Here is a 15,450-nt window from a genome sequence, read left to right on the forward strand (position 1 = left end):
GGCACTGAATTCTAGAATCACAGACCGATTTGGGTTGGAAGAGACCTTAAAGCTCATACAGTTCCAGCCTCCTGCCACGGACAGGGACACCTTCCACTGGAGCAGGTTGCTCCAAGCCCTGTCCAAGCTGGCCTTGGACACTGCCAGAGATGGGGCAGCCACAGCTTCTCCGGGCAACCTGTGCCAGGGCCTCCGCAACTGTGCCAGGGCCTCAGCACCCTCACAGGGAAGAACTTCATCCTGAGATCTCATCTCAATTTCCCCTCTGTCAGGTTAAAGCCATTCCCCCTTGTCCTGTCCCTACAGGCCCTTGTCCAAAGCTCCACTCCAGGTTTCTTGGAGCCCCTTTAGGCAGGGGAGCTGCTCTACGGTGTCCCCAAAACCTTCTCTTCTCCAGGCTGAACCAGCCCAGATCTCTCAGCCTGCCTCCAGAGCAGAGCTGCTCCAGCCCTCGCATCATCTCTGTGGCCTCCTCTGGACTCGGTCCAACAGCTCCCATGTCCTTCTTGTGTTGTTGCCCCAGAGCTGGGGGCAAAATTGCGGGGGGGGAGATCTCCCCAGAGCGCAGCAGAGGGGGAGAATCCCCTCCCTCGACCTGCTGCTCACGCTCTGGGGTGCAGCCCAGCACACGGGGGTGGGGTTCTGGGCTCAAGCACACACTGTAGCCAAGTCATGGGTAGCTTCTCCTCACCCAACATCACCAAGTCCTCCTCAGGCCTGCTCTCAATATGAGAGCTGATGGGAAAAGTGTGGGGATGCTGTTCTCCCTTGGACATCCATATTCACCTCCACCTCCAATAAAGCATCTTCCAGCACGTTGCTGTTGGTGGCCTGGGGCTGGTCGGCACAGCAAGCAGAACTGCTAAGTGCAGGGTGACCAGGACTGCGCTTGTCAGGGTGACTCTCAAACACCCTGCACTGCTGATCTCGCAAGGTGCTCCCAGACCTTCCCATCTAGAAGACCCTTGTTTTAAATGTCCAAGTTTCTTTATTAACCTGAGTATAACAAATATAACATGTACACAGTATAAAAATGAACATAGAGCATGATAGATGTACAACACAGATACATGAACTATACAATGACCAGTTCATTGAATGATAATAATATATTAAGCATTTCATTGCTTGCAAAAAGCAAGTTTTGATCGTAAAAATTGTATTCTGTTCCACTGAAATTATACAAAGTACATTCAATACTGAAAAGTGACTCAACAGAGCAGGACCAGGGCATGGCCAGGCTGCTCAGTGTCACCTCAGGCCTGGACTGTACAAAATGAATCCAGACGCTTCTCCGGGATGAGTTTTAAGAACTTAGCAATTAAATTAAGAAGTACAAAGTGTTTCAGGGGGGTTATTCTTCTCTTAAAAGCATGTGGAACATGCGTTTTCAGTAGGACCAACGGGCTTCAGCAACATGCAGAGGGCACAATCTGGCACAGCTCTATGCCTGCTCCGAGTTGATGGGTGGCAAGTTTTGGTGCTTGAAGTACTGCACGACTTGCTGGGGCAGCTCTGCCAGCACGGCTTTGGCCAGGGTCTCCTTGGGGGCCTGCAGGCGAGAGGGAGCAAACACTAGTGTAAGAATAGCCATAGGGACTGACTGAGCAAATGTGGCTGAGCTGTCCCTGCCTCCAGACTGTGGCATTTCATTTACGCCCCCTTGAGTGTACTGGCAGCTAGCATTTTATACACCTTGTATGATTACATTCTATACTACGCTTTCCCTCCGGGAGATAATTCACTAGTAGGGGGGATTAAAACGTCCAGGCTAATTTAGGAAAAACATTGGTATTGAGTAATGGCAGGTGAAATGGAACAATACTGATTAGGTGCAAAAAGAGTGAAGATAAGTACCTGCTGATGTTATGCACCCTCTGGCAATCCTGTGCCAGCAATAGCATCTGACCCAGAGCTGGCTCCTGGCCGGTCATGATGGCCAGGCAACAGCATCTCAGCATCATTTTCTTCCTTAATCAGCTTTTTTCCAACACACAGGCTGGGCTGGGCCACCATCCCACAGAGGGTACCCGTGCAGGGCCAGTGCCAGTATCATCCTTTTCCACAGGCACTGGGAGAGGATGGGGGAGAGTCGGGACTCACCCCAGCATTAAGCCCTCAGTACGTGGCACATCATGGGTGCGGATGAGGCCAGCATAGGACCATGGTGAGGGACATGAGCCCAGCACTGCCCTGGCTTTCTGTGGGAACCCTGCCGCAGTGCACTGGTTTTTGGTCCCACCTGCCTGGCAGTGACAGGGGTGGCGGTGACAGGGGCATGCTCAGATAGAGCATGCTATGGAGATGCGAATCACCATTGCCCCTGCCTGCAGCACTGATTTACATGATCCACGCCAGAGCAGCACTGAGGGATGTGGAATCCAGGGCCAAGGTAAGGTAGGCTCTTCCCTCTCACTGCCTCTCCTGGGGTTGCTTCACTTCCAGGGTCATTTCCAGGCTTGAGACCCCCATTCCTGCCTGCAGTCACCCCTCTCTGCCCACACTCACGTTGCGGAAATCCCGGAAAGGCACGAACTGGACAATGTCACGCACAGCCTCCTCGCCCGTGTGGGAGCGCAGCACCCGGCTGTCCCCGTCCAGGAACTCCATGGCAGCGAAGTCAGCGTTGCCGACCCCCACAATGATGATGGACATGGGCAGCTTGGATGCCTGCACCACAGCATGTCTCGTCTCATCCATGTCGCTTATCACCCCGTCCGTGATGATGAGGAGGATGAAGTATTGCTGGAAAGGGGAGAGCAGAGGGTCAGACTCAGTGGCATATGGGCGCACCTTCACGCCTTCACACTGCAGCCAGAGCCCGTGGAGTGTGAGCACACAGAATGCTCTGTACGTGGGGGGAGGCAGGTTCTCCAGGGATTTAGAATCACAGAAGGTTCTCTAGGCAAGCTGTGCCAGGGCCTCAGCACCTTCACAGGGAAGAACTTCTTCCCAAGAGCTCATCTCCATCTCTCCTCTGTCAGGTTAAAGCCATTCCCCCTTGTCCTGTCCCTACAGGCCCTTGTCCAAAGCCCCTCTCCAGGTTTATTGTAGCCCCTTTAGGCAGTGGAGCTGCTCTACGGTGTCCCCAGAACCTTCTCTTCTCCAGGCTGAACCAGCCCAGATCTCTCAGCCTGTCTCCAAGCAGAGCTGCTCCAGCCCTCGCAGCATCTCTGTGACCTCCTCTGGACTCATTCCAACAGCTCCATGTCTCTCTTGTGCTGTTGCCCCAGAGCTGGAGGCAAAACTGCAGGGAGGGGAATCTCCCCAGAGCGCAGCAGAGGGGGAGAATCCCCTTCCTCAACCTGCTGCTCACGCTCCGGGGGTGCAGCCCAGCACATGGGGGTGGGTTTCTGGGCTCAAGCACACACTGAAGCTGGGTTATGGGCAGCTTCTCATTGACCAACACTGCCAAGTCCTTCTCCTCAGGGCTTCTCCATCCAGTCTCTGCTCAGCCTGTGTTTCTGCTGGGGATTGACCTGACCCAGGAGCAGGACCTTTCACTTGTCCTTGAACTTTACGAGGTTTGGTTTGGGAGCACAAGGCTCACTGCTCCTCAAGGCAGCCACCCTTAGCAGCTCCCAGGCATTTCAGGTATTCCCCCCATTTTTGAAAGACCAAACCAACAATAAACCAACTCCCACCCCAAAATGATTTGCAGATTTACTAATTGAATGTACTTAATGACAGAAGAAAAAGCCTAATCTGTGCAGAGCTTCTGCATCACAGCCAGGAGAAGTTTGAGGCTGGGGCAAAAAGCCAAAGTTGTGGGGTCCTCATCAACACATTGCACAGATGGGGAGCATCCCCTGCATCCCAGCTCAGGGCTCATCTGTACCTCATACAAAGCTGTGGGTCTTGGAGGTACGAGGAGGGATGCAGAGGGTGCTACAAGCTGGGAGGGGGTATACCATTGCAGCAGCGTTTACACCACTCCCCATGGTTAAAGGAGAGTGAGTGGGGCCAGCCCTGCAGAGCGGGGAGAGGATGGGTGGATGGACAAATGGAACATCCTGCTGGACTTAGCAAAGCAATTCTGGGGAATGTGGACCTCCAAAAAGCCCATCTCCTCTGCCTCCAGGGAAACTAATGGTTCAATTTTAGCACATTACACAGCTTGCTTGTGATGGAGAAATGACAAAAACAAGCACTTAAGGGCATTAAAGCCCTTTATTCCTCTCCTCATTCTTTCCATTTCCTCTGAAAACCACTAGTGCAGACATCCTGGAAAAGCCCATTTTCCTGGTCTTCCACATCTCCTGAAATCTTCCCTAAGCATCATCTTGCCTCAACACTCTCCAGTGCTACACTCCAAGTACAAAGAAGGTGGGGTTGAGTTTAAACACAATCCAAGGATGTGGGCAAGGAGATTTTCCCTAGCAGACATACAGCCCCTTCCCAACCCTTTTTGATTTACTAGCCCTGCCTGCAAAGCACTCTCAGGGTTTACTTCTTTCCTAAACCCAAACTTTTCAGAACAAATTATAGGAAGACGTAGTTCTGAAGAGCAGGACCCTGTCATACGAGTCTGGAGGGTAAGACCAGAAGAAGACCTACATGCTCTTCCATGGGCCAGGACAAGTGGCTGGGGCCTGACCCTGTCTGGGAACCAGTACAGGAGGAAGAATGAAACCTTGTGGAGAGCAGCTGATAATGGGAACACCTTTAAGCTGATTCCCCCTGGCCTCTGTGTGTGGTCAAAAAGAGGAAACCCAGAAAGGAGTATTTCCCTTTGTTCTCTTTTTAATGAGAAATCCATAATGAGATCAGAGAAAAATGCTGGGAAGTCTGCCAGAAAAGAGGGGGCAGCAGAGCTCATCCAATGTGTATCATGGCATATTTCAGAGGCCAAATGGGATAAAAGCTGATGCTGGGGGTCAGCCATGGCCCACAGCTGGGTACCACCTTGAGCTGATGGGGCAGGGGGCCAGGCTGCTAAGGACATCAGCAATCAGGCTCACGTGTGAGCAGGACTTGAAGGGATTAGGCAGCATTAAACAGCACGCAGTAAGAAAAGAGGTTTGGATGCAGGGACCCTGCTGGAAAGGTGTGTTTTAATTCCTGAGAGTTTATTAATCCTACCCTGAGAGTGAAATCCTGTGTAATCCCTCTGCATCTCCCTCCCAACACTGACACATTTTAGTCTTCCCATCCCTTAAGAGCCGACAGCTCCCTGTTTGTGATGTGTGTTGCCATGGAAAAACGAGGAGGTTCTTTGGTTCTATTTGAAGTGCTGGGAGCAAGCGAGAGTGGAAGAAAGAGGAAGGCAGGTCCATGCAGCCACCAAAGCCAGCGGCATCAAGGGGGTCTTTGCTGCACGTGTTGAAGATGGGACGGAAGAGAAGACAACCCCAGGGGAGTGAGATCACTCACCAGTAACACTTTGTGCTTGCATAAAACCCTCAAGAAGCCACTGCAGGCTTGCCTCTGCTGGCACTGCAAGTGCCCGTTATTTAAAATCTCCCTTGATTAAACTATTAGTGCCAGCAGAGGGGTGCAATTTGCATACGATTAGTGCCTCTGCTCAGCACGGAGCTTGTGGGCTTCTCCCTCCCCCACTGATGCCGAGACAGGAAACAAAAAACTGAGAAGCAACCTAGGTTTGTGCTGAATTAAACCAAATTCAGTATTTCCCTGTGCTCACAGCTGGGAAGAGTAACAGCACTCAAGGCAAGGCTGGAAAATATCCCCTTGGATATTTTTCAAGGGGAGGAGGTTTCAGGTGCGATCCAGCTCTGCTCCAGACAGGAATCAGAGAAACTTCTACCTCAAGGCAGCCCCTGCCACACACGTTCTGATGCTCTGCTTTTGGACACTAAACCCAGGGGCCAGACCTGCTGTCCTGCATGGGCAGTCTGCTGTCACAGGGACCCAAGTGAGCTCCATCTTACTGTCTTCATAGAATAACAGACTCACAGAATGGTTTGGGTTGGAAGGGACCTTAAGGCTCATCCAGTTCCAGCCCCCTGCCATGGGCAGGGACACCTTCCACTGGAGCACGTTGCTCCAAGCCCCATCCAACTTGGCCTTGAACACTGCCAGAGATGGGGCAGCCACAGGTTCTCTGGGCAGCCTGTGCCAGGGCCTCAGCACCCTCACAGGGAAGAACTTCTTCCCAAGATCTCATCTCAATTTCCCCTCTGTCAGGTTAAAGCCATTCCGCCTTGTCCTGTCCCTACAGGCCCTCGTCCAAAGCCCCCCTCCAGGTTTCTTGTCGGCCTCTTCAGGCACTGGAAGCTGCTCTAAGGTCTCCTGGAGCCTTCTCCTCTCCAGGCTGAACAAGCCCAGCCCTCTCAGCCTGTCTCCAGAGCAGAGGGGCTCCAGCCCTCGCAGCATCTTTGTACCCCTAAGAGGACACCCTGGCCACCTCCAGCAAGGCTGGACCACCAGCTGCAGCTCCCGGCACACATGGGCATCCCAGCAGCCCTTCACCCACCAGCTTCCTCCTCCAATACCAGGCTAGTTCTGGCTCCCTTCTGGCCCAGTATGACTGAGCGTGGCTGCATAGGGCACCTGTGCTGACTAGAATCTCTCTTGCATATGGATGCAAATGTTCAGATGGACTAATTAACAGGGAGTTCCAGGACTGCTGAGCGGCTGGAGTGCTTGCACAGGAATCCCAAGCCTGGCCCTGAGCCCACTGCTGTTTGTCCAAATGGCATAAAAAGCAAGGATTAAATTGAGTCACCCTGTGGTTTTCTGCAATTCCCCCATAAATATAAAAAAAATCTTCAAAGGGGAATAGCAGAAAGGTCTTATGGTTCAGATTTGGCCATCAGCCACATCAGAAGCATTATGCTTTACACCATGGTTCAGGCTGGCTCGCTTCCACTGTTTGCAGGGCTGGATGCGCACCGCCAGAGAGATCTTCCTCCAGCTGTTTGTTGTCCAAGGAAAATAAGCCAAAGGTTTGAAGTCATGCTCAGCTTCTTCCCTGTTGCTCGTGTTTCCCATATGTGCCAGGGCAGCAGCAGCACCATCCTTGCGCCCCACCCTGGACTGTTCCTGCACCAGGACAGTCCTGCAGCATGCAGGTGATGTTTTGAAAGGAAGAACCATGCTCCTCAGGACATCCATAAGCCCAGAGGCTGCCTCCTTAGAACAAAGCCCCTTGGAGCTCAGCAGAAAATGTTTTAAGAAAAAAATTAGTAAAGAACAAAGTTGTCCTTTCCTGTTTCCTGCCAGCTACTGCCCAGCACATGTCAGGGACTCCTGAGCCTGAGCTCACGCTGGTGCAGTGGTGAACGGCCCTTGAGGGTCTGCCACAAACACAGCCTTTCCCTCTCCAAGCATTCAGTCCTCAGCTCCTCGGAGGTGCCCTTCCCAGGGCAGTCTCATGTCCCTGACTCCACTGCATACTGGCCTGTTTGATACCCATCACTCAACCATTCCAGGGGGGTCTTGCAGCCCTTCCCTGTTAGAATTAGGGAGAAATCAAACACTTTTTCGCCATTCCTGAAAGACATGAAAGGCTTTGCCTTGCCTTGCCCTGCCCAAAGCCACGGGGATTGCCATCACCTCACAGGATCTGATGGACTTACAGATGCAGTCTCCTGTTGGGTGGCCTGAGCCGCGAAGCGAGCCACATGGTTGACGATAGGGGAGAAGTTGGTGGGTCCGTAGAAGCGGATGTGGGGCAGGCAGGCCGAGTACGCTTGGACTATGCCCTCCACACCTTCAGGGAAAGCAGAGAAGCCAAGCATTACAATGCACCACAGTTCAGGCCCACCACAAGTCCCACTAGGCTTCATTAGCTAACACTGTCGTGGGAGCTGAAGTCAGACCTATTCCCCTCCTGCTCATCCAGCTCCACAGGTTTTATCCACTTCAACTCAAGTGCTTTGCTCCTTAGTTTCTTTGTAGTAGGTCCTGAGACCTTCTGGGGTAAGAGAGATCTCATAGTGCCCACAGTCAAAGAAAGCTTTTCTTGGGGTTCCGCAGAAATCTTAGCATCAGACAAAGAGGAGGAGCAAAAAAGAAAAGCAACTCCTGGCCTCTGAGCATAGCCAACACCCAGACAGACATGGAGTAGAGGTAGTGGAGAGAGGCAAATCAATCCCACAGGCACCCTCTGAGCTCCTGAGCTCTATTTGGGACCTCCAGGTCTTCGGATACTTCTGTTTCTGCCGCACTAGAACAAGGTAAATGGCTGCTCTTCTGGAAGGATGCATAGTGTGTAATTCAGAAATGACCAATTCCACAATTAACCATCTGACAGCCAGTCCTTTGGGAAGGACCTGTCACTGGTAAGAGTTGCAGGTGGCTTCTGCACACCATTTAATTCCTGCAACAAATCATGCCCAATGAATTCTTTACAGCTACCAGAGAGGAACTGAACAAAGCCAAGGCAGCAGAAGAGCAGATGTTCACAGTCAGCTTCCATGAACCAGTGAGCCAGCATGGTTTGGGGGCTGCCTGAGCCCCTGTTTTCTTGGTGGAGGTCAAACCAGATGACTTTAGGAGTCCGTGATGGCCCTTAACCACTCAGGATCTGAGTAGTTCTTCAGCCATGACTGTGACCAGCCCCCAGTTGCTAAATGAAGCATTAAGCCCAAATTCCCCATCTGCTAAACAAGCCTAGTTTCTTGGAGGCTTGCTGGAGGAGGAGATGGCTGGTAGGACACAACAGATATCATAATGAAGGAAGATTTTGTGCTGTCTGAACCCAGTTGCATTTTACCCTGGGCATTCCTACACACCCCCAAATTTTCTCTGCTTTCCTCTGAGGGCACCCTTTGCTCTGCTTCACTGTAAATTTCTGTCTGAATACACCTTGAAAAATGCCCAAGGTGTTATTGGAGAAATTAAAATGCAAAAGGAAAGACAAGACACTGCAGGCACATGAGGAGTTTTAAAGATGCTTACCTGAACAGAATGGGTTTGTGGGATTGAAGTTAATGGCAAACTCATGGGATACCTGTGGAGAAGAAAAGGCCCAAATTAACATGGATTGCAGAGCAGCTTGCTCACTATCAGTTTAGGTGATGCTGCAAAGCTGTTTTGGGCCTGGTGCTTCCCTGGGGCAGGACCTGGTGGTCGCAGATGTTACAGTCCATCTCACTGGGTCAATAACACTTTGAGCCCTTTGCCACCCAAACAGCAAGGAGCAGCAAATACAAATGTGGTCAGGATGGAGCAGTGTTTGAGGATGAACTGGTTCCTCAATCCCCCCATCAGGAGCCACCTAAAATTACCACATCATGCGTTCTTCTGTGGCTATCAAAGCAGGTTTGCCCATGTGGCTTCCTACTGGCTGCCTAGAGGGAAAGCATTCAGAAGGGATGTTCTCAGCCACCTGAGCCTTCTCACCAATCACTAGGAGGAATTACTTCAGCCTATTGCAGATTATAAAGGGATGAAACTCAATTAACATCACAGGGAGCCCCAATTCTGGCAGCATCCCAGTTCCCTGCAAGTGGCCTTGTGCAGCAAGAGAGAGGCAGCCACAGAGCAAACTGGGCTGAAGACCTGATCTGGCATGCCAGCTATCATGGCAAAGCCAGCAGATGAGTAGCTTCATCATCTGGGTCTGTGTGAACATGAAAGGCAGCACAGCAGAGGTGACGTGAATGCTTGGGCGTGATGGACAGAAAGTACCGGCACAATCTGGGCTGGTTTTCATTGACCTCGAAGGTATGTGCAAGATCCTTCCACCACCTCTTTTCAAGCTGAAGGAGATGCTCTCATGAGGATGCCCTGTGGGACACCGGCAACAGCAAGGAGCCCTGCACATCCTGATCTGCAGCCCATTGCATTAGTCCTTCCAGCAAAACCAAATACCAGTGCTGGCTGTAATCACACAACCTCCCTCAGCTGCTTCCATGGGAAGAACCTGCAGACAGAAACCATGAAATGCTGGGCAACAGCTGGTTTGAACCTCTCTCTGCCAGCAAAGGGAGGGCAGCTCAATGGCCGTGGTGCAAAAGAGGGTCAGGGCTCCTGTCCTCCCATATAAACCTCTCCAGTGTTGGCATGGGTCAACAGCTTGCTTGGGGAACAACCATCAGATCTGGGGATTTGGGCATTCTTCACTCTACTACCTTCAGTTTAGGCACCATAAGAAGCAAACAGACTCTAAGGAGCACCAAGGATGCACAACTGCCTCTCCCAGCACCTCTGAAGGTTGAAGTGGACAATCTGGGCTTCCAGGCCACCAGCTCGATGGCTCTGAGATGAAAAGCTCCCACACTGTCTGTGCCAAAGTTACAAAACAAGGATATTTTCTCCCTCTCAGAAGGGTGGAGATTTACTGAGCTTCTCAGCCAGGGGAGCACTTGGGGACATGCATATTCGTAACACTGGCAAAATGACTGTCCTTTAAGATGCCATGGAAGCAGAAGTCCTCCTGAGACTTCGAGAGCAACATGCATCTGATTCAGACTTTCCAATTATACTAGGCATTGTGTCAAAAGCAGCAGAAACTATTTTTGCAAGAGGCTGTGGAGTGGGAAACAGCAACAAAACAAAAGTAGGTCAACCAGAAGTCCTCCCTGTGCTGCAGAGCTGCTCAGCTGTCAGACCTGTGGACATCAACAGCCTGCTTGGGTCTCTCCATGTCTGTTGAGCACAACCAGTAATGCGCCCAGCCACCAGTAACCCCTGGGTTAGAGAAGAGACAGAGTCTGAAATGCATGACTGTGTTTTGCATACACCCTTTCTTGTAGAAGCCTCAATTTTAGGCAAAATATCCAAATTCCAATTTCTTGGTTTTCAGTTGTAAAGGGCTCAATTTTGTATTCAAAATTCATATGAGTATTTATAGATGAGACAAGCAAAAAATATTTTCATGTTTTGCACTGCAGAAGAGATGTTTCTCTTTCTTTTAAGCTGCAACAAAATGGTTTGGAGCTGTGTTCCTCACTGTCAACACAGCAGACCCCCTGCAGAAGTGTTTCAAAACCTCCTCTGGAGTTCTTACAGATTATATATATATATCTGTTGGAAAACTCAATAGGAGGGCTTCAAAATAACGAAGAAAAAAAAAAGAAAAAAGGGATCTTGTTCCTTGTCCAGCTCATACTTTGAAAAACAGTTTCTGTGCAGCCAAATGTATTTGGAGTACCTACAGGTACCACATTCACCAGTAACTCACAGGGAGAAACTCTTTCAAACCACCCCAAAAGGTAAGATGTTCATTTGCAGCCAGCCTGTGTGTTCTTCCTCTGAAGGATGGAGACAGCTGTAGCATCATCGTCTCCCATTAGGAATCAGGGATGTGCCTTGCAGAGACATGACCAGAGCCTATGCCAGAGAACTGACACTGCAGAGGGTTCTCTGGCACTTCCCCTAGTGATTCCACTCCTGCTGTGACTGCGTTTCCTTAGATACATATACGAAAGGCAAATGGATGCAAAGCCTTGGGGATGGCACATCAGCAAAGCCACCAGCTCACTTCGGCCAATCCCATCTCCCAAACACAGGGTGACTGGTGGGGCTCCAATGTTAACCATCACCCTCTCCACTGCTGCCTTGCCTTTGCTCATTCCCCGGGAACCAAAACTCATCTGCTTCCCTCTCCTGTTCCTTGCTGGGAAACCGCTCGAGGCTCTCTACAGAGCTGACACACAGCAAGATGTTCTTTGACATTTTCAATGAGACTTTTGTGTGCAAAACATCTTGCTGCGACGGGTGCCTGGGAAGCGCTGGGGGAGCCATGGCAACGTGTGATTTATGCTGCTCTTGTCTCCTAACCATCTTCTCTGTTTCACTCGAGTTTGTGGGTACAACAGCCACCCCGTGTTGTGCCCCTGCGGAGCAGTGTTGGCCATGCTGCTCCCTGACACCTGCCTGCTGTAACACAGGACATGGGTTTCAGTGATTCCTTTGGCTTTGAAACTATCCAACGAGCCTTGATGGCCAAAAAACTTTAACAAGGGAATTGAGCAATGATGCCAGGCGAGCTGGGGAAGGATGAAGTCCCAGGCTGGAGTGGTGCCGGATGATGCATGGGGGATGCCTCCACTGCTAACCTGAAGCAACCGATGGGTGACTCTGGGCGTTTGGGTGGCTGACCTTTAGGCATGGGCCAAGCACCTGGGGACGGAGGGCTGCTCTCTGCTGGGGTTTACATCAGCTTAGACATCATTCTGGGGGAAAAGGAGGTGTTTTTCCTGGTAGTGCTTACAGAGCATCCCCAGGCCCATGGGAGCAGCCCAAAATATTTCTGTGGCAGGCTGCAGGAGGCAGACACAGTGTGAGAAGAGGAGAAGCATCCCTCTGCCCTCCAGCCAGCATCCTCAGCCCTGTACCACCTCCAGCCTTGCAGGAACGGATGTTTCCAGCCCAGCAATGCCTTTCCCATGGGCACTGACCCACACACAGGGGCAGCAGAGTAGGATGCTCACCGTGATTATTCACCCATTCACCCAGCAGCCCGAGCCACTATACCCTTTCCGTTCCCACTGTGCTTTCCATTGCCATTCCTCTCCCGAACTAATAAATTCCCGATGGCAGCTAGCTGTAAGTTCTTGGAAGCTGCTTACCAAGATTTTCCCACTGAAAGCTGTGAAGTGACAGACCAGAGACGTTTGCCGGCCAAGGAGAATGAATCAGCACCAAAGTACACATGGAGGGATCTCCTCCTGTGGCTGGCAAACAGCAAGAACTCCCACTTGAGTCACATGAATTCTGGCTGCTGGGAAAGCAGAGAAAAGAGCAAAGCCAGAGTGGGCAGGACATCCCCACCCTGGTGACTTAACATGTCCCAGTGCGCTCAGCCCAGAGCAGAGCTCCCCTCCCAGAGAACACAACAGGCTCACTGAGACTGAACCCCAGCCTGGGAACTTCTCAAAAACAGCAAACAGAAAGAAAATGAACATTAAGGGCATGAGCAAAGAGCAGCCAAAAGACACAGCCAGTAAGGAATGATGGTGGTGCCCCAGCACATCTCAGTCATGAGAACATGTTCTGCATCAGCCAGAGCAGTACCTGAGGAGCAGGATGCTCCAACTCAGGCCCTTGCAGCACCATGGTGTCTTTAACCCCATTAGTGCCTAATCCCAACAAAAGGTCAAGGTGTTTTTGGGGAAAAATCCCTCTGCTCCAGTTCTTGCTGGCTCTGAAGGCTGCATCATGTCAAGGCTAACCAGCTTCCATCCCCCTTCCAGGCTTTTCCACTATCTGATACATTCATCCAGTGGCCTTTTCCATCAGCCAGTATTGTTGCTGCCTCTTGCCAGGAAAATGAATCAATGCCTGGCTCTGCCTGTTAATGCCAGGGAGCTGCTGCTTTCATACCAGCTTAGAAGAGAGGAACGGGCTGCCTGTGCCCCATCCCCACCTCATGGTCCACCCACACTGTCACATCTCACTCTCCACCAGGTGAAATCCCACATCTGCCTATTCCCGCTCTGTCCGGCAGCTTTTCCCCGACCGTGCCAGCTGGGAAGCCCCAGCAGCTCCTCTCCTGCCCAGACAATATCAGCACAAACCCCTCTCAAACATGCAGTTAGCCACAACACTTCACCTTCCAGTCCGGTGGCAGCTGGGCGCCAAATCCCAAAGCAGGAAACATCTTGTCTCTAAAAGAGAAGAAGCGAAACAGCGGGTGTATTCACACACACGAAGCAGGCTGGCTCAACTCTTGCCATGGCCTCCTCGTGCTACCAGCTGCCCATCACCCAGCTACAGTAAGTGACAGCTAGAAAAGGAGACAGTCTTCCCTTCCCCCAGAACACAGTGCCTTTAAAAATCATGAGCTGAACAGAGACAGAATACATGTTCGCCTTTGGCTTTTGATCCTTAGAGAAAACTAAGATCTGAGCTTTGCTTCATTACCCAGCAAAGGGATCAGGAGCATCCTCCTGCCCAAACACCTGTGTCTCTTGCAGACATGTAACCCTAGAGATTTGAAACAAACACTAACTATCCATTTTGGTCACAAAAGCCATTATGGCGAGACCAAGATTCCTGTTTTGTCTTCTTTTTTGATGACTAAGATGATGTTTTTCTGTGTTTCACCCTCAGGGTGATTGGGGAACAAGGCAAATACCAGCAAGCTGAGGGCATCTGCCTCTGCACCAAGAAAGCACCAAGTGGATGCTCCACCTTTGCTAAGGCACCCTTCCTCTCAATGACAGTGATGGGGGGAGAGGAGAAGCCTTGTCCTGACCTTGTCCTCCTCCTGCATCCCAATGTATACAGAAATTTTCTCCAAGGAGCTTTTCAAATGCAAGGTGTTTTTTAATCCTGGCCTTGCAGATGGGAAATCGAGGCACATGCATCCCATCAGCCCGCCAGGAAGCCAGGAAAACATCCACAAAACGGGGAGGAGGCAGGGGGGCATGGTGCTTACGAGTCATAGTCCTGGATGATCTGGCCGACAGCCCAGATAGCTGACAAGTACTCGTTTGTCCCCATGGGGTTGATGTAGTGCAAAGAGGAAGGGTCTCGTGGGTTCCCATTGGAGGCTGTGAAGTCAATCCCAACCTGGGGGACAAGAGAGAAGCACAGACCCATCCTCTGTTAGCAGACATCACCACAGACCTGGCCACCAAGCCTTCATTGCCTTTGAGGTCCACACACAGCCTCATCAAGACCCAAACCTCAAACCTGAAAAAGTTCAACAGCTCTTCACCTTACCTAGAAAAAGCTAATTCAATACTAAGTTAGGCAAAGCCATTTGCTATTACACCTACGTTTTTCAACAGCCAGCATCACATATCATATCCTGAAGCAGCCCCTGCTGCTGCAGCAAGCCATACCATATCCAGCTCAGGATCCTCACTGCCCACCTCCCAAGTGCTAAGTTCAGCAACTGAGTAGCTCCACGGACACTAAAACAGCCAGGGCCACCTGGGCATTTGGATCTCAAGGTCTTTGATCAAAGAGTCACAGCCCTGAGCAGATCTCTCCCTGGGGAATTCACTGGGCTTCCCTGGGGACCAATGTATGCTGAGCTCTCAGGGGACTTTGTCGGCAGAGTACTCACTCTTCTCCCTCCTCAATTAGGCTTGCTATTTGAAGACGTGTAGAAATGCCTATCCCAGACTCAGTTAAATCTGGTCAGCAGAGGCAAGACGCTGAACCGATTTGAAATGACTGGGAAGGAAGAGCCGGGAAGAGGCAAACGGGCGGCACGACTGTGCTTGCCTTGTTTGCTCAACAAATATGCAAAACCCAGAATAATTCTGGGGCTAAATTGAACTCAGGGCATTCATGAGGGATTTTGCTCCATGTCTGTAGCGGGAGAGGTTGAACTGTGATTTGGATGAGAAAGGACTTTGGCTTGGCTGGGGCAAGAAAACAGTCACAGCCCAGGATGTGCCACCATCCTGTGCTAGGCTGGCTGGTAAAACAGGCCTGACAGGACAAGGGGACATGGTTTTAAACTGGAAGAGGGTAGGTTTAGATTGGAGATAAGAGAAAAATGTTGTTCAGTGAGGGTAGTGAGGCACTGGCACAGGTTGCCCAGGGAAGCTGTGGCTGGCGCATAGCTGCCGGGGTGTCGAC

At 51.1% G+C, this 15,450-nt stretch overlaps 1 protein-coding gene across 1 annotated transcript in view; it reads right to left on the minus strand.

The window, feature by feature from the left end:
- Positions 1–965: 965 nt before the first annotated feature.
- The window catches only part of CPNE2 (copine II), a gene marked incomplete at its 5' end in the record, with an annotated part of 30,725 nt that continues 16,240 nt past the window's right edge, over positions 966–15,450 (minus strand). Inside the window, 6 exons of the mRNA XM_010012032.1 lie at positions 966–1,552; positions 2,509–2,745; positions 7,542–7,675; positions 8,866–8,917; positions 13,466–13,520; positions 14,294–14,427. Coding sequence (XP_010010334.1) covers positions 1,445–1,552; positions 2,509–2,745; positions 7,542–7,675; positions 8,866–8,917; positions 13,466–13,520; positions 14,294–14,427 — 720 coding nt within the window. The remainder of the gene's footprint in view (positions 1,553–2,508; positions 2,746–7,541; positions 7,676–8,865; positions 8,918–13,465; positions 13,521–14,293; positions 14,428–15,450) is intronic.

The sequence above is a fragment of the Nestor notabilis genome, unplaced genomic scaffold (genome assembly GCF_000696875.1).
Source record: "Nestor notabilis isolate BGI_N333 unplaced genomic scaffold, ASM69687v1 scaffold7713, whole genome shotgun sequence".
NCBI classification, from domain to species: Eukaryota; Metazoa; Chordata; class Aves; order Psittaciformes; family Psittacidae; genus Nestor; species Nestor notabilis.